General features: G+C 41.2%; 1 protein-coding gene and 1 long non-coding RNA gene across 6 annotated transcripts in view; one reads left to right on the top strand and one right to left on the bottom strand.

Moving 5' to 3' along the window:
* The window catches only part of LOC134351559 (transcription factor EC-like), a 92,090-nt gene that overhangs the window by 10,574 nt on the left and 54,469 nt on the right, over positions 1-27,047 (top strand). The window contains exon 1 of one of the 5 annotated variants that reach the window (XM_063057863.1): positions 20,053-20,091. The exons of 2 other annotated variants lie outside the window; for them this stretch is intronic. In XM_063057863.1, the coding sequence (XP_062913933.1) occupies positions 20,065-20,091 (27 nt within the window). In that variant the 5' untranslated portion in view covers positions 20,053-20,064. Of the gene's footprint in view, positions 1-20,052; positions 20,092-21,097; positions 21,349-27,047 lie in introns of those variants that run through there. 2 more of the 5 variants (XM_063057861.1, XM_063057864.1) reach the window with 2 other exon arrangements.
* LOC134351560 (uncharacterized) lies at positions 1,743-26,995 on the bottom strand. Its single transcript, XR_010019178.1, has 3 exons — positions 26,933-26,995; positions 5,188-5,505; positions 1,743-2,858 (listed from the first exon to the last, which is right to left on the bottom strand). It is a non-coding gene; the product is annotated as an uncharacterized LOC134351560 (long non-coding RNA).

Consider the following 27,047-nt stretch of genomic DNA (forward strand, 5'->3'; position numbering starts at 1 on the left):
CGAAACATTCTTGGGTGTTTCTGTGGGATGGTGATTACATTGTAGTACTGAAATTTAAATTGTTACAGTAATAGGATGAACATCATTGCTCCTGCTGCTGGACAACCCGTGCGCTCGAGACACCTCCCTGCAGAATCTGGCTGCAACTGGCTCTAGTCTGTTGAGGACTGGAGCTGTGGGAAATGTAGTCAGCAGAAATGTTAGATCATGTTCTAACCCCACTGTGGGACTCTGATTTTAATGTTATGAGAACTGTGTACCCAAGAATAAGCACAGTATGTAACTTAACATATAAAAACATTGTTAGCTTCATGTACATCACTCCAGCTGTATTGATCTTGTTTGTAGTTTTCTGCATGTGTATGGTTGAGAGAACATTGATCTCTGTAACAATGTCTTCAAAATTGTTTTTCTGAGATGTCAGATATTTATCATGGAGAGTGTCTGTGATCCACTTTTCTCAATAAGTCTCAAGTATAGTTCATTCACTTAAAACTGAGGTTGAATCTGAGCTAAAAGTAGTCACTGTGAGTGGTAAAAATGGCAAATATCCTCAACTTCTGGGGATTATCTGAACAAGGGAACATTGGAAACTTTTCTCATTATATGGTAATAACTTCCTTCTTTCATTGATAAACTAAATCTTTTTAATTAACTAATATTAATTTTTAACATGCTACTGGAAGAATATCAGGGTGCATTTGCACTAAGTTTGCTTTTGATGTAAAAGACATTGTGCAATGATTTACCTGTGTGTTTAAGAGCCACAGGCTGATCTGATTGGAGTTGGTCTGAGTCAAGAATAACTTTGCATTGATGCTTCAGTTGTAGTGCAAATGCATGCAAAGTGACTCTAAAATACAGTTGCTTCTGGTTAGTTGGGCCATCAGTTAATTGGGGCATCCACTTATTTGGGACAACTCTTGATGATCAAAAATTAATCGAGAAAATAGTCAGGATTACCTTCATTTATTTGTGACACTATGCGACTTAATTGAAGTACGAAACTGTTGACGCAGATTTTCTAACTAGTGTCAGGCACGTGCACTTGTGTAGCTGTTAGACGCTTCAAGTGAACAATTTTTAAATAGCGTCAGTTGTGTGTGTTGGCCTTCAAAAAGCTGTGATTTTTGTCACTGTTAAGTTGGCTAGAGGTAAGCAGTAAGACAATTCAGAACTGCTTTGCTCACTGCAGTTTCAATCATTGAGGCTTGGAGATAGCAGAAATAGCCAGGAGTAAAAATGATTTCACTACTTCAACAAGTTAGGATCTACGAAAAAGTTGAAGTTATCAACAATCATTGTGAATGTTACAAATAAAATTAATATTTGGAGGATGCAATCATTGAAAGCATTGTATGAAGGCAGTCCATCATCTACACTATGTGTCTGCGCTGATTTGTTCATCTACCGTCAAAAGAATGCGATGCAGATGAATTCCGCTGTCAATAAGTATTAGGAACTAACACAGTTTTATACTACTGTGGCAGTTTTGGTAGTGTTCTAATTTGCTCTGTGTTTTATATAAGTACATAATTTGTTAAGTTACTCGGTTTGTTTTTTTAAAATACGTTTTTAACTTTTTCCATGAAACTTTGGTTAATTGAGGCAGCTGCTTAATATTGGTCCTGATATGAACTGGAATCCACTGTATTTTGAACTGCAATAAAAGTTAGTCTCTCCTGACACTGATTCAAGGGGGAATGAAGGAGAACAGTGCATGCTAAAAGTGATGAATTTTATTTTTAGGTTAGTCATATTTACAAATTATAAAACAATTCACATTACATTGCATTCGATGTTAATTAGCACATATTGTATCTTCAAGCAACATTTTATTTTAGAAACTAACAATTCAACAACAGAACAGTTTCCATTAACAAACAATGCTGAGGACCTTCAACCAAACAAAATATACTTTCAATGATTTCCTTTAAAATAAATGTTTTTAGTTTGGTTGAACTACTTTAACACACTTTAAGCTTTCTTCAGTTCGAAGACTGTCATGCAAGCAATCAATTTTAAATTGAAGTACAGATTGAGCACTCCTTATCCAAAATCTGAAAGTCTCTGAAATTCAAATTTTTTTTGAGTGCTGACATTATGTCACAACTGGAAAATTCCACTAGACGCTGTTTAGGTTCCCAGATGGTCCGCAGGTCTCTATTCTGAGAAGTGAGCTCGCATATGTAATGAACAAGTTAATGAAAAATAGAAAGTCACTGCATGAAATGGTAATTGAAGATCTTGATCACATTATATATTGGAAGAATGGATTCATGAGTGCTGAAGTGAACACATGCCATCTAACGGTATGTTGATCATGAAACAAGTAAAGATATATCACAACAAACTGAAAAGTGAAGGTAATTGTGAATATCCAGAAGGCTGGTTGCAGAAATTTAAGAAAAGGCACAGCATTAAATCTTTGAAGATTTGTGGGTTTGTGGTGTCTGCTGATTACAAAGCAGCAGAGAAATTCATTGATGAGTAAGTACAATGAACAAGTGTCAGGAACGATGGTGATTCCAAACAGCCACTGACTGTCCACTTGGACAGCCGAGGTACTGTTTCCTTACCTTTCTGATGGTTCAGTGTACCCACTAATTCATGCATAAAATAATTAAAATATTGTATAAAGCTAACCCCCTCTCGCTGTAGTTGCTATGAAATGAGCAGCTGTTGAAAATGATGGTGGATATGAAGCCAATCGCAGTGCTGAAACTCGGTAAAGACGAGGACGGGGGTGGTCATCCAACTCTGACAATCAGTGGAGGAAGCCAGACTGTGCTTCTACTGTGGACTGTTCACTCTGTGAGCATCATGCCAGCTGTATGTAAGCTGTACGTAAGCTGTACCTGTAATGAAAATGGATTTCATGTTTAGACTTGGGGCCCATCTCATTTATATAGATCCAAATATTCCAAATCTGAAAAAAATCTGAATTCTGAAACACTTCTGGCAGCAGCATTTCGGATATGGAGTGCTCGACTTGTATTCATAGTCTTTTACAAAATTTACTTCATAATAATTGATCTAAAGTTTAGATTCAGAAAATGTCCTCCAACCAAGCAGAGTGTTTCTCATACTGCATACAAAATAGATGGACAGAATTTATTTGTTCCATCTCAGATTCTGATTTTTTTATCACATGTACACTGAAACACACAGTGAACTGTGTAATTTGTATTAACAATGGCATGCTTAAGGATGTTTTAAAGTAATCCCTTATTTACTTCCTTATAATCTCTTCTCACTCTCTTTCTGTTTTTCATGCACATTATTCCCCCACATCCTGTGATTTTCCTACCACTCACATTTTCTAAACTACAGAGGCCAATTTACCAACCAAGCAGCATGTTTCTGGGATGCAGATGAAACCATGGCACTAGAGAGAAACTCATTCAGTCACAGGGAGAATGAGCAAACTCCACATAGGCAGCACAGAATATCTCCTGAAAACATGCCTTCTGAATACATATGCTGTCATTCAGAATTCTTTCAATATGAAAAGTGAAAAGTATGCTAAATTTGACAGTCTATAACTTAGAATAATGACTGATTGGCTATACAAAATATGAAGAAATGACATTATACTCTACACTTCTTTTTGGATTCCAGACCTAATCAGTTCCCCTCTACCACCACTCTGCTCCGTCTAGCGGAATTAGTCCTTACTCTTAATAATTTCTCCTTTTGCTCCTCCCATTTCCTCCAAACTAAAGGTGTAGCTATGGGCACCCGTATGGGTCCTAGCTATGCCTGCCTTTTTGTTGGGTTTGTGGAACAATCTATGTTCCGTGCCTATTCTGGTATCTGTCCCCCACTTTTCCTTCGCGACATCGACGACTGCATTGGCGCTGCTTCCTGCACGCATGCAGAACTCGTTGACTTTATTAACTTTGCCTCCAACTTTCACCCTGCCCTCAAGTTTACCTGGTCCATTTCCGACACCTCCCTCCCCTTTCTAGATCTTTCTGTCTCTGTCTCTGGAGACAGCTTATCCACTGATGTCTACTATAAGCCTACTGACTCTCACAGCTATCTGGACTATTCCTCTTCTCACCCTGTCTCTTGCAAAAACGCCATCCCCTTCTCGCAATTCCTCTGTCTCCGCCGCATCTGCTCTCAGGATGAGGCTTTTCATTCTAGGACGAGGGAGATGTCTTCATTTTTTAAAGAAAGGGGCTTCCCTTCCTCCACTATCAACTCTGCTCTTAAACGCATCTCCCCCATTTCACGTACATCTGCTCTCACTCCATCCTCCCACCACCCCACTAGGAATAGGGTTCCCCTGGTCCTCACCTACCACCCCACCAGCCTCCGGGTCCAACATATTATTCTCCGTAACTTCCGCCACCTCCAATGGGATCCCACCACTAAGCACATCTTTCCCTCCCCCGCCCCTCTGCATTCCGCAGGGATCGCTCCCTACACAACTCCCTTGTCCATTCGTCCCCCCCATCCCTCCCCACTGATCTCCCTCCTGGCACTTATCCGTGTAAGCGGAACAAGTGCTACACATGCCCTTACACTTCCTCCCTTACCACCATTCAGGGCCCCAAACAGTCCTCCCAGGTGAGGCATCACTTCACCTGTGAGTCGACTGGGGTGATATACTGCGTCCGGTGCTCCCGATGTGGCCTTTTATATATTGGTGAGACCCGACGCAGACTGGGAGACCGCTTTGCTGAACATCTACGCTCTGTCCGCCAGAGAAAGCAGGATCTCCCAGTGGCCACACATTTTAATTCCACATCCCATTCCCATTCTGACATGTCTATCCACGGCCTCCTCTACTGTAAAGATGAAGCCACACTCAGGTTGGAGGAACAACACCTTATATTCCGTCTGGGTAGCCTCCAACCTGATGGCATGAACATTGACTTCTCTAACTTCTGCTAAGGCCCCACCTCCCCCTCGTACCCCATCTGTTACTCATTTTTATGCACACATTCTTTCTCTCACTCTCCTTTTTCTCCCTCTGTCCCTCTGAATATACCTCTTGCCCATCCTCTGGGTCACCCCGCCCCCCGTCTTTCTTCCCAGACCTCCTGTCCCATGATCCTCTCGTATCCCCTTTTGCCTATCACCTGTCCAGCTCTCGGCTCTATCCCTCCCCCTCCTGTCTTCTCCTATCATTTTGCATCTCCCCCTCCCCCTCCAGCTTTCAAATCCCTTACTCACTCTTCCTTCAGTTAGTCCTGACGAAGGGTCTCGGCCTGAAACGTCGACTGCGCCTCTTCCTATAGATGCTGCTTGGCCTGCTGCATTCACCAGCAACTTTGATGTGTGTTGATTATACTTAAAGCCTTTTTCTTCATTTACTACAATGGCCTATTTATCTTCATCTTTGTTCTGACATTGCTGTTCCACATCTTCATTACTCTGGCTTCTGTTCTTCAGCCAGATATCATGTAGAATAAGAGACAGCTCGACAATATCAGTCTGGCACAGAAATCATTCTCTTATCATCCATAAGGTTTCCCAAACTTCCAGATATACCTCAAGACAGAAAAGATAATGAAAATCGAGAAACAGTAGAAACTGAAAATTCTGAATAACAGAAAGTTTTGGAAACAGTCAGCAGGTCAGGCAGCTGCTGTGAAAAGGGAAACTGGATTAATGTTTCAGGTCAGAAGTTCATTGTAACATGTTCTTTGGCACAGTAATATAACTAAATTACAAACCACATTGCTGTGCATGGTACAGAACATAAGTCATTTTAAGCCATCAACAGTTGTCAGGTGTGAAAGAATATTACACGATCATAATGTACAGAGTTTACTCCATGCTAACAAAATATTTAAATTTACTTAACATAAATCTTAAGTACTGCAGTAATATAGAATAAATGCTAAAAATTCTGTACAGGTGATTGAAAGGAATACAAATTTGAATGAAGACACTTGCGAACTTCTACAGATGTACTGTGGAGAGTATTGTAACTGGCTGGATGATTGTCCAGTATGGGCGGGGGGATGGGGGTGCAGGGGTGGGAAGTCACTGCACAGGATCACGGTAAACTGCAGAGAGTTGTAGGATTAGTCAGCTCCATCATGAGCAATAGCCTTCGTAGTATCCAGGACATCTTCAAGGAGGCGACGTCCATCATTGAGGGCCCCCATCACCCAGGGCATACCCTTTTCTCATTGCTACCATCAGGAAGGAGGTACAGGAGCCCAAAGGCACACACTCAATGATTCAGGAACAGCTCCTTCCCCTCTGACATCTGATTTCTGAAAGGACATTGAACCCATGAACACTACCTCACTACTTTTTTTTTTGTTACACTACTTATTTAATTTCCTCCGGGATCAACCAATTTCCCCCGGGATCAATAAAGTATGACTATGACTAATTTGACTATTTAATACATATATATTATATACATACTAATTCATTTTTTCTTTCTGAATTATTATACATTGCATTGTACTGCTGCTGCAAATTTAACAAATTTCACAATGTATGCTGGCGATATTAAACCTAATTTTGATTCTGAAATATAGTGAAAGGAAGTGATATAGTGGTGGAAGAGTCTCTTGGATAGAATGAAATAATCCTTTATTTAATCTCAAGCCAAATGTACAGAACATGCAGGGCAGAGGTGGATCTTCCAAGGATCAAAATGCATTGTACCTAACAAATATACATGTAGATACACTTCAGTATAACCAGTCTAGGTACAATCAATACTGTTTTGAGATCTACTTATGTCAAGTCACTCCCATATATAAACAATATTGTGTTAGTATTTGTTGCAATATCTAATTATGTCGTAGGTGTAGTCTATGTAACCAGAGCACAGTTGCCATTGTTATCAATAGTAGTCTTCATTGACATAGGTGTGTCCTGGTAATTTTAATTTCCAATGTCAACAATAATTGGGGGTACTCTAACATCAATATGGATACAATAGATATCAGTTAAAGTCTGTATTAGATTATCAACAGTTCCTATCAACCATACACACTTACAATCTCACTCTGCTCCCTGAGAACAAATGACAAAACAATTGTGCTTATGCTGATAAGTCAAAAAATGTCTTCATTCTGATGATAGTTTGTTCTTAGACATGGTAATATAACTACACTACAAACCATAATCATGGTGAAGAACTTCAGTCATCTTAAGCCATCAGTGGTTGTCAGGTTTGGAAGAAAATTTATATAACTCACAATAGTAACATATAGATTTGGCATTTTAGTTCATAATGGCAAAATAAACTAAAAAATTATATGTTTGTCTTATAGATTTCAAGGTATTAGGGTCATAGAGCATAGAGATACCCTTTGTACCAACCATATAACTATATAACCATATAACAATTACAGCATGGAAACAGGCCAGCTCGGCCCTTCTAGTCCATGCGGAACTCTTACCCTCACCTAGTCCCACCAACCTGCACTCGGCCTATAACCCTCCATTCCTTTCTTGTCCATATAGCTATCGAATTTAACTTTAAACGACAACATCAAACCTGCCTCAACCACTTCTGCTGGAAGCTCGTTCCATGCAGCTGCCACTCTCTAAGTAAAGAAGTTCCCCCTCATGTTACCCTTAAACTTTTGCCCCCTAACTCTCAACTCATGTCCTCTTGTTTGAATCTCCCCCACTCTCAATGGAAAAAGCCTATCCACGTCAACTCTATCAATCCCCCTCATAATTTTAAACACCTCTATCAAGTCCCCCCTTAACCTTCTACGCTCCAAAGAATAAAGACCTACCTTGTTCAACCTTTCTCTGTATATCATGAAGCACCTATTTATATTGATCCCATTTTGTATTTCCCACCTTCCCATTGACTACTTCCAGATTCTTCTACTTGCCTGCATGATAGGGGCTATTTACAGTGGCCACTTAACCTGCCAAACTTCATATCGTAGGATTTGTGAGGGAACTGGAGCACCCAGACGAAACTCTGTGAAATCACAAACAGAACATGCAAACTCCACACAGATAGCAATGAAGTTTAGGATTGAGCTGGAGTATCTGGAGCTGTGAGGCAGCAGCTCTCCTCGCTGCATCATTGTGCAAAATGAATCTGCATTTTTCATGCAGCATTCCTTTCCTTTTCTCATGTCTTTCATGAAAGAATGGATGCATGTAAAACTGAAGTTGAGAAACATACCAGCTGCTGATTATTTTGTGAATATGGAGTATAAAACAATCAAATTGCAAAAAAAAAATCAGAAATCCTCCACAGTGGAGGCTTCTGAGGAAATGAATGACAGAAATGCCAGTCCCGTCTTGGGAGATAACATCACATAGGTTGTGGTTTCAAATCTCACAATAGAAGTGTGAATACAAGCATCTCGGCTGTCAATTGATATGGTTTTGAGGGAGTGTTGCCTGGTGATGGGGGCTATCTTTATAGTAGGGCGTAAGTGAAGATCTTGATTACAACTTCAAGAGAATGTTAAAGATTCTGTGAAACCATTTTAATGAAAGCAAAGGAATTAGTTACCAGGCCTGCAAAAGCAGGCACCTCCCAGTCTCCACCAAAGTCTCCTGCCACCTGTTTCCAACTTATCACCTGCAGCCTATTTAAACCCAGCTCTCATGCACAGTCCTTGTTTACCCGTTGAACCAGCCTCACTCTCTCTTCCCAATTCCCATCTGGATCCAGTGGCAAGACAGAGTCGAGACGGCTGGAGATGGGACTAGGCGCAGTGGATGACCAGGATGTCTTCTGTGTCTTGTCCTGCTCTACACGTTCCACGACACTTGTAGAGACTGCCTTCTTGACCATTGGACCTCCCATTGGTCTCGTCCGCTCAATCCGCCAGAGTCTGTCTTCACGTGCTGGGATAGACAACTCTCTTTCTCACCGAGGGTTTGAGACCCATCGGCTACCCTCACCTGGTTTAGCTGGCTTGTCGAAGCCATTGCCCGGGGTGTGGCCGCTGTCGCATGCAAACAGCTACGGGGAGCCACAGGGGAGAGCTGAGTGCCAGGTGGGGACCAAAGGTGGACTAACCGCCTTGAAAAGGACGCAACATGTTCCCCCACCAGAGGTGCTACCCCTCCCTGACACCCCATACACCCCAATACCATCACAACGGAATAACTACATAAACAGAGCACTACAGCATGGTTTCATTCGACTATCCCTGTCCTCAGCTGGTGCAGGATCTTCCTTCCCAAAAAAAGTGGAGGTCTCTAACCCTGCATTGACTACTGTGGACTCAACAAAATCAGCATTAGGAACCAGTACCATCTCCTCTTGATGGATAGCACATTCAAAAGAATCTATAGGGCCCAAATGTTCACCAAACTGGATCGATAGAGTGCTTACAATTTGGTGCGCATCTGCCAGGGGGATGAGTAGAAGATGGCGTTTATAACACCCACTAGCCACCATTAATACTCGGTGATGGCTTTTAGACTTTCCAACAGTCCAGCTGTTTTCCTAACCTTCATTTATGAGATCCACCAAGACATGCTACACAAGTATGTGTTTATCTACCCTAACAAATTCCTCATCATCTCCAGGAACTCCCAGGACCATGTCCATTCAGTCTATCAGTGCAGAGTCTCCTTGAAAACCAACTGTACTGCAAGTTAGAGAAATGCCTGTTCCATACCCCAATTAGTTCCTTCCTGGGTTACATCCTTTCACCCCAAGGCATAACCATGGACCCAGAGAGAATGTGTACTGTCATTGTGTGGGCTCGGCCGTGCTCCCTCAAACAGCCACAACACTGTTTGGAACCCTCCAACATCCTCTGCCATTTCATCCAAAACTACAGCCAAATCACCACTCCTCCGACTTCCCTCAGCAATCCTCCAACCTCATGGATAACCTGGTTTGCTGAAACGAACCAAGGAGCTCAAGAGATGCTTCACCACTGCTGTCATCCTCTGCCATCTGAACCCCTCCATCCCCAGGGATGGATGCATCCAAATGACATGCGCACCGGGGCCATCCTCTCCCATTGAGTATCAGACGAGAAGACATACCCTTATGCCTTCTTCTTGTGCAGTTGGACTCTAAAGAGCACTGTTATAGAGAAGGAGATAGGGATCTACTAGCCATTAAGTAGGCCTTGGAGGAAAGGAGGCAATGGCTAATGGAGAACACCAAGCCGTTCCTGATCTGGACTGACAAGCAGTCATTCAGCAGACCTGCCAACTCAACCCATGTCAGGCTCACTGGGACCTCTTCTTCAAGCAATTAAATTTCACCATTTCCTACCGACCTGGTTCCAAGAATAATAAGGCAGATGCCCTCTCATGACAGTTCGACCCAGCTGAAATGGGGATCGAACCTCAGCCCACCATTCCATTCTTGCAATTCCTCACAGCGATCATCTGGGATCTTGAGAACCAGATTTGCCAGGCCCTACAGTATGAGCCTGCTCTGGCCAACACACCTGACAACTGCATGTGTGTGCCAGTGGCCATGCGCTCCGAGGCTCTCCAGTGGGCCCAGACTTCACCTCTCTCCAGACATCCAGGTGCACAACAGACCCTAGATTTTTTGTTATGCCAGTTCTGGTGGTCCACCATGATCACAGATGTACGTCAGTTCATCACTTACCTGTGCTCAATGTGCCCAGTTCAATTCCTCCAACCAGTGACCCTCTGAGCTCTTGCAAGCCTTACTGGTCCCTTGATGCCCATGGTTCCACATCACCATGGATGTCATCCCTAGTTTGCCACCTTCTGGCGGTGCTACCATTATCATGACAGCGGTAGACCACTTCTCACGGCAGCCCATTTCATTGCCTTCCCTCACATTCCCTCATCTATTGAGAAGGTGGACCTGGTTCTTCAACATGTAGTTCACCTCCATGGTTTCCCTCAGGACATTGTGTCAGACCGGGCCCCACAATTTGTCTCCCACTTCTTGTGAGCCTTCTGCTCCTTCCTCTGCATCTCAATGAGTTTGTCCTCTGGCTCACATCCGCAAACATGTGGTCAGTCAGAAAGACCCATCAGCAAGTTGAGAAGTTTCTGTGATGCTTTGCCACCTCTAACTCTTGCAGATGGAAAAAAGTATCTGCTCTGGGCCGTACTGTCCCACAATCTACACACCTCCGCCACCGCCGGTATGACAACCTTTAAAGTGCTTCAAGGCATTGATCCCTGTGGGAAAGCCAACAGTGGAGTCCCATCTGCTGGAATGCTTGGAAGAGGATAATCCAGCTGCCAACCTCTACTGTTGCCAGGCCAACCTCTGGCAGTGCCCAGCAAGATTTTTCTGGCCTGGGGACCATGTCTGACTGTCCACCTGAGATCTGTCCCTGTGCACCAATTTCAGCAAGCCCTTGCCTTGGTTCATTGGTTCCTTAACGATCACCCATCACATCAATCCAGTTGGTTACCATCCCTAGCAGCCACCGTCCCTCAGGATCACTTCTACCTTCCAGGTGTCCTGCATCAAGCCTATTGTCCATGAACCACTCGACCCACCTGAGCCTGCACCTCTGGAACCTAGGATGGTGAAAGGTGATCCAGTGTACATGGTTTCGTGGTTGCTGGACTCATGTCCTCATTGATGGAGTGTTCAATACCTGGTTGACTGGTAAGGGTACGGTCCAGATGAGTGGTCTTGGATGCCATCCAGTTTTATCTTAGATACATTGCTCATTGAGGTGTTCCAAACTGTCCTCGGCTGCCGGCCACAGGAGGAGGGTCCATTCTGACCAGTACAGTCTCCACCCAGCTAACAGGAGTCACCTGCCAGTCATTTCCAACTCATCACCTGCAGCCTATCTAAACCCAGCTCTCATCCGCAGTCCTTGTTCACCCATTGAACCCGGCAGCCTCAACCAGTTGCTGCTAGCTTTCAGTTCCCTTGTCACCTTGTCATGTTAAGTTTCCATCCTCTCTTGTTTCTCATCCTCCAGGGTAATAATCTCGGGATTGCTACCTGTGCCACGTGCTAGCAAGGGCAAGGATAGTAGGATCAGGCAGATGAATTCGTGGCTGAGAGACTGGTGCGGGGGGCAGGGCTTCAGATTCTTGGATCATTGGGATCTCTTCTGGGGGATGTATGACCTGTTCAAAAAGGACAAGTTACACCTGAACCTGAAGGGGACCAATATCCTGGCAGGAAGGTTTAATAGAGCTGTTAAGGAAGGTTTAAACTAATTTGGCAGGGGGACAGGGGTATGGGAACCGGAATGATAGAGCAGAGGAGAACTCATACATAACATGATTGAGTTCACTGTGAAGTTTGAGAAAGAGAAGCCAAAATCCGATGTGTCGGTATTTCAGTGGAGTAAGGGAAATTACAGTGGCATGAAAGAGGAACTGGCCAGAGTCCACTGGAAAGGACACTGGCGGGAAGGATGGCAGAGCAGCAGTGGCTGGAGTTTATGCGAGAAGTGAGGAAGGTGCAAGATAGATATATTCCAAAAAAGAAGAAATTTTCGAATGGAAAAAGGATGCAACCGTGGTTGACAAGAGAAGTCAAAGCCAAAGTTAAAGCAAAGGAGAGGGCATACAAGGAAGCAAAAACTAGTGGGAAGACAGAGGATTGGGAAGTTTTTAAAAGCTTACAAAACGAAACTAAGAAGGTCATTAAGAGGGAAAAGATGAACTAAAGCACTTAAAATTAATTTACAACTTAACAAATTTACTGTGCTTTTTGGAATAATTTCAAAATATCCATGGTATCTCTGTGTCTGACCAACATGTTATTGCATTTGTTACATTGATAGCTGGGAGGGCCATTTTGTTGAAGAGGAAGGATGCAATGGCTCCCACTTTGTCACAATGGTTCTCTCAAGTGATGCTATGTCTTAGTTTGGAGAAAATTAGAAATCGAACCTTTAAACCTATGTTTGATTTTGAGAAAAGATGGGGTTCATATGCTTGTTATTATCATTTGAATTAATTGATGGATTCTCCACGATCTAATTGTAAAATTTTTTTGGTACTTTTATTTTGCAGGCAGTTTGATGTTTATCTTTGGAAGCTTTATGTATGACGCATGGCTCTGGGGTTGAACACCTAATGGGATTTTTCTTTTTTCCCACTTTTCTTGCTTAGTAGGGTTTTTTCCATCTCAAAATTTTTTCAATCTTTATATAATGTTTTTTTGAGACATTGTAAGTGTTGTTTACTTCGATGTACTCATGTTTATTTTGGAAAAAAATAATAAAATGATTTGAAAAGAAGAAAGGAAAATTTATGGTTATGCACTTTGGCAGAAGAAATAAAGGGGCAGACTATTATTTAACTGGAGAGAGAATTCAAAGTTCTGAGATGTAACAGGACTTGGGAGTCCTCGTGCAGGATACCCTTAAGGTTAACCTCCAGGTTGAGTCAGTGATGAAGAAGGCGAATGCAATGTTGGCATTCATTTCTAGAGGAATAGAGTACAGGTGCAGGGATGCGATGTTGAGGCACAATAAGGCACTGGTGAGACCTCACTTGGAGTATTGTGGGGAGTTTTGGGCTCCTTATTTAAGAAGGGATGTGGTGATGTTGGAGAGGGTTCAGAGAAGATTCACTAGAATGATTCCGGGAATGAGAGGGTTAACATATGAGGAACGTTTGTCTGCTCTTGGACTGTATTCCTTGGAGTTTAGAAAAATGAGGGGGACCTCATAGAAACATTTTGAATTTAGAAAGGCATGGACAGAGTGGATGTGGCAAAGTTGTTTCCCGTGATGGTGGAGTCTAGTACGAGAGGGCATGACTTAAGGATTGAAGGACGCCCATTCAGAACAGAAATGCGAAGAAAGTTTTTTAGCCGGAGTGTGGTGAATCTATGGAATTTGTTGCCACGGGCGGCAGTGGAGGCCAAGTCATTGGGTGTATTTAAGGCAGGGAGATTGATAGGTATCTGAGTAGCCAGGGCATCAAAGGTTATAGTGAGAAGGCGGGGGAGTGGGACTAAATGGGAGAATGGATCAGCGCATGATAAAATGGCGGAGCAGACTCGATGGACCAAATGGCCAACTTCTACTCCTTTGTCTTATGGTCTTAAGGTTTTGTGGCTTGTTACGTTGCAGTTTATTATTAAAGTGATTGCTCACCACTAAATCGTCTCTGCTGCTCTGTGCCTGACGCAAGCCTCCCCTCCGTTTCCTGAGATTAGATTCAATATGTTGACCCAAGTTTATTCCTCTATCGACACCTTTACAATAGATTTTCAATACATTTCCAACAGCACATCTCACAAAGCATTTCTTATAAATTCATAATGAAATCAATTGAAAGTATTATAACACTTGAAATAAAGAAATTCCAAACTTCAAACAGACAAGAAATGAAGCGATCGCTTGTCTTGTCCGACTGTACACCTGAAATTTGCACTTCATCTCAAGATTTTGTTCCTCAAATTTTTGTGAATTAAATATCACAGCTAAGTTGGTATGCTTAAGATTTTGTTCCTCTATTAAACTTAAGTATACCAATTTGATGGTGATGTTTAATTCTGAAAAAAAAATCTTTCATTATAGTTAACTCCATGTTGCTTGCCTCTGTGTGAAGTAGGCAAATCTAATTCTTTGTAAACCATACTCTACTATGAGATATTTCAATTAGAATTTACATATGAATATGAATTTAGTTATGAATATCTCATGTAAATAACCTATAGTAGAGCAAAATGCAGCTTGATCATAGACTGGTTTCTAATTATTAATAAAAGAAAACTTAACCAGAGTTTCTATAGATTACTACTAATGTCGGCTTGTTGAGTGGTAATGAAAGTTGTTGATTTCATCTTCCTTAAAGTCTTGTGTGCCACATAACAATAGAATGGTGTTAGATGAATGAATGACAGAGAAAACATGTTCTTGGCAGGTGGAATATGCAAAGAAAGCAATACACAAGATTGTTGTGCAGCTGTACATCTTTCAATAATACAAGGACAAAATTATCTTCAGGCAATTTTCCCATTAGAAAATTAGATTAAAATTAATAGAACCTGCTAAAAGGAAACATAGTATTCCTTAGAATACTGAGTAAATTAGATTTTTTGAAAGGGTTGCACTGAAGGTCAACTAAAAGGGATGTTGTGACTGAAATAAAGTGCAGTATTGAACTTAAGCTGTGGCAGTGATATCTCAAGCCAATGGACTATTAACTAAATTCAAGCCAAAATTAAATCGACAGAACTCTCATAAAATATTATCAAATCTTATCACTGAGCTTCAAATCCAGTTGTGTAATGAGTAAAAATTCAAAGGACAGTGACAGTATTTAGAGCATATCAACCATGGAAAATCAGTTCATAAGATTGAATAGTTAGAGTTTTAAAAATAGAACTTTGGACAAATCTTTGGGACGGTATGAAGAATTTGAAATGGTCTGCAAGTTGAAGAATGTTGGGGAAGAAATTCGTTGGCACCAAGGTGATTATCTCTCTGACCCTGAATATTGATTAGGCAAGTTTTTGGCACCCGTTACTCTCTTCATAAAGTTAATGTGAAGTCACTTGACTTTTGCCCAGAGTGTCCTAAGTGGCAAGAAGGTAATAAATGGGATTCCGTGGAGCAGGGGAACTGTACAACTTTTCATTGGCTGATATTCAGTGAGTGCATAAAGAATTAGACAGACAAACCACTCGGCTTTGCATTATTGAACTTAGTCAAAAGAACTCATCACTCCATTTAAAAACGCAAACACGAGGAATTCTGCAGATGCTGGAAATTCAAGCAATGCACATCAAAGTTGCTGGTGAATGCGGCAGGCCAGGCAGCATCTCTAGGAAGAGATACAGTCGACGTTTCGGGCCGAGACCCTTCATCAGGACTAACTGAAGGAAGAGCTAGTAAGAGATTTGAAAGTGGGAGGGGGAGGGGGAGGTCCAAAATGATAGGAGAAGACAGGAGGGGGAGGGATGGAGCCAAGAGCTGGACAGTTGATTGGCAAAAGGGATATGAGAGGCTCATGGGACAGGAGGCCCAGTGGCCACATATTTTAATTCCACATCCCATTCCCATTCTGATAATGTCTATCCACGGCCTCCTCTACTGTAAAGATGAAGCCACACTCAGGTTGGAGGAACAACACCTCCGTCTGGGTAGCCTCCAACTTGATAGCATGAACACTGACTTCTCAAACTTCCGCTAATGCCCCACCATCCCCTCATACCCCATCCGTTATTTATTTGTATACACACATTCTTTCTCTCTCTCTCCTTTTTCTCCCTCTGTCCCTCTGACTATACCCCCTGCCCATCCTCTGGGCTTTCCACCCCCCCCCCTTTTCCTTCTCCCTGGGCCTCCTGAACATGATCCTCTCACATCCCTTTTGCCAAAGGACTACTAGACAGGTATATGGAGGAATCTAAGGTGGGGGCTTATATGGGAGGCAGGGTTTGAGGGTCAGCACAACATTGTGGGCCGAAGGGCCTGTACTGTGCTGTACTATTCTATGTTCTATATCCCTTTTGCCAATCACCTGTCCAGCTCTTGGCTCCATCCCTCCCCCTCCTGTCTTCTCCTATCATTCTGGATCTCCCCCTCCCCCTCCCACTTTCAAATCTCTTACTAGCTCTTCCTTCAGTTAGTCCTGACGAAGGGTCTCGGCCTGAAACGTCGACTGTACCTCTTCCTAGAGATGCTGCCTGGCCTGCTGTGTTCACCAGCAACGTTGATGTCATCACTCCATCACTCCCAATAATGCTACGTGACCTACTACTAATGCAACCCGACTACACTGTGTATAGCTGTATATTCTGATAAATACTTCGGCACATATTGGGTCTAGCTGCTCAACACTTGGAATGTGGAATGGCAAACGAGCCAGTCAGCGTGTGTGGCGAGGGAGGGAGGGGGAGAGAGAGAGAGAGAGAGAGAGACAGAGATACAGAGTTAATATTTCAGGACAGCAGCACTTCATTTAAGCAGGGAAGAGTTAGAAATTAAACAAATTGAACAGTGCAGAGAAATGGAAAACAACCAGAGAGAATTAAAGTGAAAGTTCACAATCAGGTGAAAACACAGAGAGAATCTCAGATGTGGGTGTGGATATTTACAGTAACTATATGCCTACTTTTCCCTTTTTTAATTCAGGGAGACTCTAAAGCGTAAAATAATGTAATGATGCCACTAAAGGAAATAAATTTCTATTCGTTGTTACATCAACCCAGCCCAGACATGAGCTGCACAAGTCAACATCAATAGCCAGAGATTGTTAATACACTAATTATGTCATGATGGGTTCCGCATACTTTATATTATATTTTCAAATCTATTCAGAACTTCTCTGCTAATGATGCCAAAAGTTCTAACCCGTGGTACATCCTGAATAGCCTCAAAATTCAGGTAATATTGCCCACCACTTATTGGATCAAATAACCATGCTCTTGAAATTTAAAGATTCCACCATTAATATTTGTGACCAGGAGTTAAGTTAAACAAGACTTGTTAAACACAAACAAGAGAAAATCTGAGAGTACTGGAAATCCAAGCAACACACACAAAAAGCTGGAGGAACTCAGCAGGCTAGGCAGCATCAATGGAAAAAGGTACACTCAGGGGAGGGGTGAAGATAAGAGCTGGGAAGTTGATTGGTGAAAGAGATACAAGGCTGGAGAAGGGGAATCTAATAGGAGCAGACAGAATACCATGGAAGAAAGAAAAGGAGGGAGGAGTACCAGAGGGAGGTGATGGGCATGCAAGGAGATATGGTGAAAGAGGGAAAAGAGGCTGGAGGAAGAAGCCAGAATAAACAGGATCTCCCAGAGGCTATCCATTTTAATTCCACTTTCCATTCCCATTGCGATATGTCAATCCATGGCCTCCTCTACTGTCGTGATGAGGTCACACTCAGGTTGGAGTAACAGCATCTTATATTCTGTCTGGGTAGCCTCCAACCTGATGGCATGAACTTCTCGAACTTCTGGTAAACACCCCTACCATTACCATTCCCTGACCCTCTTTTACATTTCCTTGTCTGCCCATCACCTCCTCTGGTGCTCTTCCCCCTTTTTCTTTCTTCCATGGCCTTCTGTCCTCTCCTATTAGATTCCCCCTTCTCCAGCCTTGTATCTCTTTCACCAATCAACTTCCCAGCTCTTTCCTTCATCCCTCCCCTTCCCGGTTTCAGCTTTTACCTTGTCTTTCTTCCTCCCCTCTCCCCAGCTTTTAAATCTACTGTTCATCATTTTTTCTCCAGTCCTGCTGAAGGGTCTCAACTCGAAACGTCAACTGTACTCTTTTCTATAGATGCTGCCTGGCTGGCTGAGTTCCTCCAGCATTTTGTATCTTTTTAATATAGTGACTACAGAGCAGGTTGGAGCGCTTCGAAAGTTACTTTAGCTCTTGAACAGGGCTTGGAGGAATTTACAAAATAATAGAATGGTGCTCCTAAACCAGGTTTACTTGTATTGTAAACTACACGTTACTTAGGTAAAATGAAAATAATCACTAATGAAGGTAAAACTGGCTAAATCATGTGCTTGTCAGCACATAAATAATGGGTATTGCATGTACTGATGACATCATCACATGTGCAGGTATGTGGGGAAATGGCACCAAAATCAGGTTGAATTATGTCAGGAGATGTTAAGTAAATTTTATCAACAGAATGGATCTCTACCAAAAATGGGTGCAAGCACTTCAAAACACATGAAAAACTTTGTGCAAATACTACACAAAAATTAGATGCAAGTAAGTCCACTTTCTAATCTTTTCCCCTTCATTTTGTCCTTACAGTACCATATGATAAGGAAAGTGCGATTGGACAAGATGCATTAATTAGAAAGAATCTGTGCTAACTGGAACTTGTAAAATTCTTAATTTCTCATATTATACCTTTGTTGTCATATTTCCTTACAGCCCAGAATGAGACCACTCAGAACAAACCCAACCAGTTCTATTCTCTCACACATGCCCATCAACATCTCTGCTCCTCTCCCCCGCACAACCACCACTTTTGCTGCCATCAGTCTACTTTATGGACATACTGTGTATCGAGTAGCCAGTTAACTACCAGCCAGAAGTTAGGTTGTAGGAGGCGGCCAGGGCATCTAGGGAACACCCACATATAGTTTGATATATAAACTGAGAGGGAGAATTCATCCAAGGTTAGGATGAACCTAATATACTGCATGAGGAAATCTGCAGATGCTGGAAATCCAAAGCAGCACACACAAAATGCTGGAGGAACTCAGCAGGTCAGGCAGCATCTGTGGAAAAGAGTGAACAGTCGATGTTTCGGGCCAAGAACTTTCTTCAGGACCGAGAGGGAAGGGGTGAGATGCCTGAAAAAGAAGGATGGGATGGGGTGGGGGGAAGGGAAGGAGGCTAGCTGGAAGGTGATAGGTGAAATCAGGTGGTTGGAAGAGGTCAAGGGCTGGAGAAAAAAGAATTTGATAGGAGGGGAGAGTGGACAATAGGAGAAGGGGACCCAGGGGGAAGTAATAGGCAGGTAAGAAGAAGTAAAAGGTCAGAGTGGGGAATGAGGGGGTATTTTTGTTCACAGGTTGGAGAAATCAATATTCATGCCATCAGTCTGGAGGGTAATCAGATGGATACCAGATGTTTCTCCTCCACCCTGAAGGTATATATAAAAATATATAGAAGGATATATATAAAATATCAGTTGATTCTCATTTCTTAATTTACTTGCTTTAAATTCTGAAGTATTTTTAAGAAGATTCCATTTTAGTGGCATTTTTAGTCTACATCGAACTGAAAACAGAACACTGAAAGCTGTTTGACCACACCCCTAAAACAGAGATTACAGGAAGCTGGTGTACCCTAAGATAAGCTTAATGCAGGAAAAGGGGATATGAGCACAAACAAACTTTCAGCTCCTGTTTTCAAAGGAAGTGGCAATGACAAAAAATAAAAGCGAGGAGCAGAGGAGTCAGTAGACAGTCTATACCTCAGGCCACAATGCAGCTGCTTGGGATGGTTATATCTTGGTACTTCATATGGGAAGTCCCATTACTTGAAAGTACTGTGTCATTTCTTTCTGATCACTTTCTGGATTTCAAGCATTATTTAAAAGGAAAAAAAACTTAGACCTATTTCTTGTCTTTTGCAACTGGACTTTACACTTAGCTATGCTAAGATTTTTATTAAGGTCTTAGTATTGATTTGACTATTTGGATCTTCCAATGCTTCAGTGAGTATGAGCTGATGCATGTCCAGAAGTCCACAATTCCAGCTGGTAGGTAGCACATATACCAAATACTTTATTTGCAGATTCTATTTCACGAATAATGATAATTTTCTGCCTTAAAATGTTATAACCTTATGTTCATAGAGCTGCAGTTGATTTCTGCTTTGACATAAGTATTCTATTGGGGAAAAAGTGGCTTCTGACTGAATAGATTTCTGTGAAAGCACAGAATAAATTAAAATGCAATGGTACTTTAATTTGGCAATGATTTTGATGAGTCACTTTTAGTTTTGTGCACATATATTGGCTGAAAGTGCTGTTATTATGTTTTTAAACTACCTTGCATATGAGAGAGCATAGATTAACAGTAGTATATTGATACTGGGGAAGTGAATTATGAAAATAACTTATACATATCATTTATTTACAATGTAAAATAATGCTAGTAATATTTTATTAATATTTAGTTCATTTTTATATATCCAGTTAAATAGCATTATGTGGCCAAGTTTAAAATTAGCCAAGACTAAATTAAATCATCTAGGCAAGTATATGTTATATTAATGCTTCTGAGAAAATGATACAAAGCAAAATAGTTCTATTTTGATTCAACAGATAAAGATTGGAATTTAATCAAAGTAGTCACCACAAATATTTACTGGAGTGTAAAAGATTTGAAACCAATTTATTGTAATCTTAATAGACAAACTACTACTTAAGTAGTTTCAATACAGCCTGGATTTAAAAATATTGAAAATATTTTAAACTATCTGGAGGCTAAGTAAATTATTAATAAAATGAATACTTGAAGTTAGATTGAAAGTTAAATTTCAACCACATTGAAATTAGTATATCCTGAATCTGAAAGCAATACACAACTGCTACATACTACTGTAAAAACATTTGAGAGGCTTCTCTAGAAACTACAAGGATTTCTTTAATTCTTTTTTATAGATAATCGTCTAATTATTTCTTTTGGCATATCAGAGGAATCATTCAATCACCTTTATTACAGCATTAAAGATCTAATCAACTATCTTCTTAAGATTATTAGATATGTGAATGAGTCAAATGCCACCTTGAGATCAATTGATTTGTTAGGCAATGAAACATCAGAGAAATTAATAGCAGGAATTGTATGTGGATGGATAATTTTGTGCTTTACTGCTAGGAAAGTGAATGCAGGACCTACCTATCCACGAAGTTCTAACATGGTAGAGCACAAAAAAATTGATGCAAAGTTGTTATTATTGGAAGAGAGAAAAGAAAAAGCATACCCGATCTGAAGCATGAACTCCAGCTTAAGTGAGTAGAAACCTGTAAATGCAAAAGAAGTTGTTGGGTGATAAACGACATCTGCCATTTCTCCGCCCATATCTGCAACTGAGGTGACGGAGGTATTCGTTGGGGAGCACTTCGGGTCCAGTGATCACAATACAATTAGTTTCAGTGTAATTATGGAGAAGGATAGGACTGGACCTAGGATTGAGATTTTTGATTGGAGAAAGGCTAACTTTGGGGAGATGCGAAAGGATTTAGAAGGAGTGGATTGGGAGAATTTGTTTTATGGGAAGGATGTAACAGAGAAATGGAGGTAATTTAAAGGTGAAATTTTGAGGGTTCAGAATCTTTATGTTCCTGTTAGGTTGAAAGGAAAGGTTAAAAGTTTGAGAGAGCCATGTTTTTCAAGAGATATTAGAAACTTGGTTCAGAAAAAGAGAGGGATCTTCAATAAATATAGGCAGCTTGGAGTTAATGAGGTACTCGAGGAATATAAAGAATGTAAAAAGAATCTTAAGAAGTAAATTAGAAAAGCTAAAAGAAGATACAAGGCTGCTTTGGCAAGTAAGGTGAAAATAAATCCAAAGGGTTTCTACAGTTATGTTAGTGGCAAAAAGATAGTGAGGGATAAAATTGGTCCCTTGGAGAATCGGAGTGGACGGCTATGTGCGGAGCCAAAAGAGATGGGGGAGATTTTGAACAATTTCTTTTCTTCGGTATTTACTAAGGAAAAGGATATTGAATTGTGTAAGGTAAAGGAAACAAGTAGGGTAGTTATGGAAAGTATGACAATTAAAGAAGAGGAAGTACTGGCACTTTTAAGGAATATAAAAGTGGATAAGTCTCCGGGTCGGACAAGATATTCCCTAGGACTTTGAGGGAAGATAGTGTAGAAATAGCAGGGGCTCTGACAGAAATATTTCAAATGTCATTAGAAATGGGAATGGTGCCGGAGGATTGGCGTATTGCTCATGTGGTTCCATTGTTTAAAAAGGGTTCTAAGAGTAAACCTGGCAATTATCAGCCTGTGAGTTTGATGGCAGTGGTGCTTAAATTGATGGAAAGTATTCTTAGAGATGGTATATATACTTTTCTGGATAGACAGGGTCTGATTAAGAACAGTCAACATGGATTTGTGTGTGGAAGGTCATGTTTAACAAATCTTATTGAATTTTTTGATGAGGTTACTAAGAAAGTTGACAAGGGTAAAACGATGGATGTTGTCTATATGGACTTCAGTAAGGCCTTTGACAAGGTTCCACATGGAAAGTTAGTTAGGAAGGTTCAATTGTTAGGCATTAATATGGAAGTAGTAAAATGGATTCAGCAGTGGCTAGATGGGAGATGCCAGAGAGTAGTGGTGGATAACTGTGTGTCAGATTGGAGGACAGTGTGTAGCGATGTGCCTCAGGGATCTGTACTGGGTCCAATGTTGTTTGTAATATATATTAATGATCTGGATGATGGGGTGGTAAATTGGATGAGTAAGTATGCAGATGATACTAAGATAGGTGGTGTTGTGGATGATGAGGTAGGTTTTCAAAACTTGCAGAGAGATTTAGGACAGTTAGAAGAGTGGGCTGAAAGGTGGCAGATGAAGTTTAATGCTGAAAAATGTGAGGTGCTACATTTTGGTAGAACTAATCAAAATAGGAAATATACATGGTAAATGGTAGGGCATTAAAGAATGCTTTAGAACAGAGGGATCTAGGAATAATGGTGCATAGTTCCCTGAAGATGGAATCTCATGTGGATAGGGTGGTGAAGAAAGATTTTGGTTTGCCGACCTTTATTAATCAGAGCATTGAGTATAGGAGTTGGGATGTAATGTTGAATTTGTATAAGGCATTGGTAAGGCCAAATCTGGAGTATTGTGTACAGTTCTGGTCACCGAATTATAGGAAAGTTGTCAATAAAATTGAGAGAGTACAGAGGAGGTTTACTAGAATGTTGCCTGGGTTTCATCTCCTAAGTTACAGAGAAAGGTTGAACAAGTTAGGTCTTTATTCTTTGGAGCATAGAAGGTTGAGGGGGGACTTGATAGAGGTGTTTAAAATTATGAGGCGGATTGATAGAGTTGATGTGGTTAGACTTTTTCCATTGAGAATGGGGAAGATTCAAACAAGAGGACATGAGTTGAGAATTAGAGGACAAAACTTTAGGGGTAACATGAGGGGGAACTTCTTTACTCAGACAGTGGTAGCTGTGTGGAATGAGCTTCCAGCAGAAGTGTTTGAAGCAGGTTCTATGTTGTCGTTTAAAGTTAAATTGGATAGATATATGGACAGGAAAGGAATGGAGAGTTATGGGCAGAGTGCAGGTCGGTGGGACTAGGATAGGGTAAGAGTTCGGCACCGACTAGAAGGGCCGAGATGCCCTGTTTCCGTGCTGTAATTGTTATATGGTTATATGATTATATGATCTACAATCAGTGGTCACTTTATTAGGTACACCTGCTCATTCATGCAAGTATCTAATCATGGCAGAAACTCATCTATAAAAGCACGCAGACATGCTCAAGAGGTTCAGTTGTTACTCAAGCTCAAATATCAGCATGGTGAAAAAATGTGTTCTAAGTGACTTTAGAATGATTGTCGGTGCCAGACATGGTTGCTTGCATATCTCAGGATCTGACAATCACTTGGGATTTTCATGCATTATGCTCTCTAGAGTTGACAGGGATTGGTGTGAGGAACAAAACAAAACAAAAAGAAAACATCCAGGGAGCAGTCGTTTTGTGGGCAAAAATGCCTTGCTAATGAGAGAGGTCAGATGAGAATGGCCAAACTGGTTCAAGCAGGCAGGAAGGTGACAGTAATTCCAATAAGCACGTGTTAGAACAGTGGTGTGCAGAAGAGCACCTCTGAACGCACAACATGTCAAACTTGGAAGTGGATGGGCTACAGCAGCAGAAGACTACAAGCAGACACTCTGGCCACTTTATTAGATTCAGGAGGTACCTGATGAAGTGGCCATTGAGAATATATTGTATACCACTGTATCCTTTGGTAAGCTACATTATTTATATTGCCGCCAATCTTTATATCATCTATAAACTTATTACCCACCCATCCTCTCTTCGTTATCCTCTTGCTCTTGATTATGTATGCAATATCTTGGGATTCTATTGCTCTGGATTTCTCATGACCCTTCCTAGTTCTTTTAATTCCCTTCTTGAGTTCTTCCACAGCTTCTTTACAATCTTCAGGTTTTCTGTTTGATTTTAGCATCCCAAACCCAATATTCGCTTCTTGACTCAATACATTTCCTTTTTTGCCTTGACTAAATTCACCATCTCTCTCATTCTCTAAGGTCTCCTTACCTTGTTAACTTTGCCCTTTCGTTTTACTGGAACTCATCAGTCCTATGAGCACCTACACTCTGTCCACCAGAAAAAGTGGTATCTACCAGTGGTCACCCATTTTAATTCCACTTCTCATTCCCGTTCTGATATGTTCTTCCATGGGCTGCTCTACTATCGCAATGAGGCCACTCTCCGGTTGGGGGAACAACATCTTGTATTTCACCTGGGTAGCCTCCACCTCAATGGCATGAACATCAATTTTTTTGAACTTCCCGTAATGGCTCCCCCCCACACCCCTTTTCTTCACCATTCCCCATCCCCTTTTCCTTCTCTCACCTTATTTCCTTGCCTGCCCATCGCCTCCCTCTGGTGTTCTTCCCCCCTTCTCTTTCTTCCATGTCCCTTTGTTCTCTCCTAATGGATTCCCCCTTCTCCAGCCCTGTATTTCTTTCACCAATCAACTTCCCAGCTCTTTACTTCATCCCCTCCCCTTCAGGTTTCACCTATCACCTTGTGTTTCTCTCCCACCCCCCACCTTTTAAATCGACTCCTCACCATTTTTTTCTCCAGTCCTGCCGAAGGGTCTCAGCCCGAAACATTGACTATGCTTATTCCATCGATGCTGCCTGGCCTGCTGAGTTCCCCCAGCATTTTGTGTGTGTTGCTTCGATTTCCAGATCTGCGGGTTTTCTCTTGTTTGAGTCCCGTATTCTGCACTGTTAGTCTTTAAAAACTCTCCACATGTGGACTTGCTGAAATACATCTGTTCCTAATTAACTTTCCCTGGTTCCTGCCTAACACTCTCATAATTTCCCCTGCCCCCTTTTAATACTCTCTAGTATGGTCCATACATACCCTTGTTTATAGCTAAAAGAGTTATGATCACTATTTCAACAAGTTGTTCAGATTGAACTGAACATTTTTCTAAACTGCACTTTGAGGTGATAATGCAAAAGTAACAACAGATAAAGAACAATTAGTTTTTTTTAGGTTATCAATGAAATAAATCAGATTATCCAAAGCATTGTCAGGGGTGCCTCCCATCCATCCCACAATCTCTTTGTCCTTCTACTGATAGGCAGAAGGTACTGCAGCATAAAAACAATGACAGGCCTAGAAACAGCTTCTTAGTCCAGGCTGTAAGACTTCTAAACACCCTGCTACCTCCCAGTGCTCATTACCTATGACCATGTGAGTAGCATTATACTGTTGTATATTTAACTTAATGTCAATTTGTACACCTACAGAATATTTTTATTATCTGTTTTATATTGTTTTATGTGCTGCGTGTGATATGTATACTGTTTTGCACGTTGGTCCTGAGGAACGATGTTTCCTTTAGCTGCCTACACGTGTATGGTTGAATGACATTAAACTTGATCTTGTGAAGTACTCAGCATTTGTAGGATCCTATTAACAGTATGAGTGGTTATGTGCAGGAAATGGACATTTTTCTTCTCAAAAACATTTTTTTCATGCATTGCAAATAATGTTTAAAATTAAGATACAACTTAGGTTGGCAACCAAAATCTTAATATTCATAACACATAAAAATGACCTACAAATCAAAGATCCACTTGAATCTGAACCTCAAGATATCATCAAAGAAGGAAGAGTTCCAATCATAAATGGAATCCTGCCTCCTGAGAACCTATTTGATCTTCTCACATGCCGTCAAGTCTTGACTAGGCTAATTGGTATTGTCAGTAGCTAGGTAAGTTAAAATTTCCACCTGATAGATAAAATGTTGTGCTTGAAGAAGGTTCATTTGTCATCATTACATTGAAAAATAAATATTTATGGCACCCAATAGAGTACTGAGAGCAGCTCTGGACATCACACCGCAGGACTTTGGAGGGAGTACAAAGTAGATTTACCAGAAGGATGTTTGATCTTTAGGATTAAACTACAAGGAAAGATCAGAACACCAGGATAGTATTCCACAAAATTCACAAATGTTATCGGGTAGCCAGTTTGAAGTTTTCAAATTATTAAAAGGAGCCAATTGGTTAGATCAGGAGAAATGATTTCCTCTGGTTAGTGAGTCTAATAACAGGGAATACAGTCTATAAATGAGAGCCAGTCCTTTCAGGGGTGATATTAGGAAACACCTCCACATATAAGATTGATGGTGTTCAGGAATCTTCTTCCACATATAGTAAATGGTGAGGGTGAAAGTTGTTCACTTTAAAATGTGTGATTGATAGATTTTGTTACCCACAAGTGTCTCCTTTTAGATACATAAAGTAGATAGCAGTTCAAGTTAACAATGAAGATACCATATTAGATAGAAGAAATGCTTACAGCGAGGGAGAACGTCCTTGTGGTGGTTATTCCTGTACAGGTAGAGCAGTGCTGTCACTTCTACACACAGACAACAGCTGGTCACAGGTCATACTTGTTAAAGGGGTGTGCACCT

This window comes from Mobula hypostoma, chromosome 9 (genome assembly GCF_963921235.1).
Source record: "Mobula hypostoma chromosome 9, sMobHyp1.1, whole genome shotgun sequence".
NCBI lineage: Eukaryota > Metazoa > Chordata > Chondrichthyes > Myliobatiformes > Myliobatidae > Mobula > Mobula hypostoma.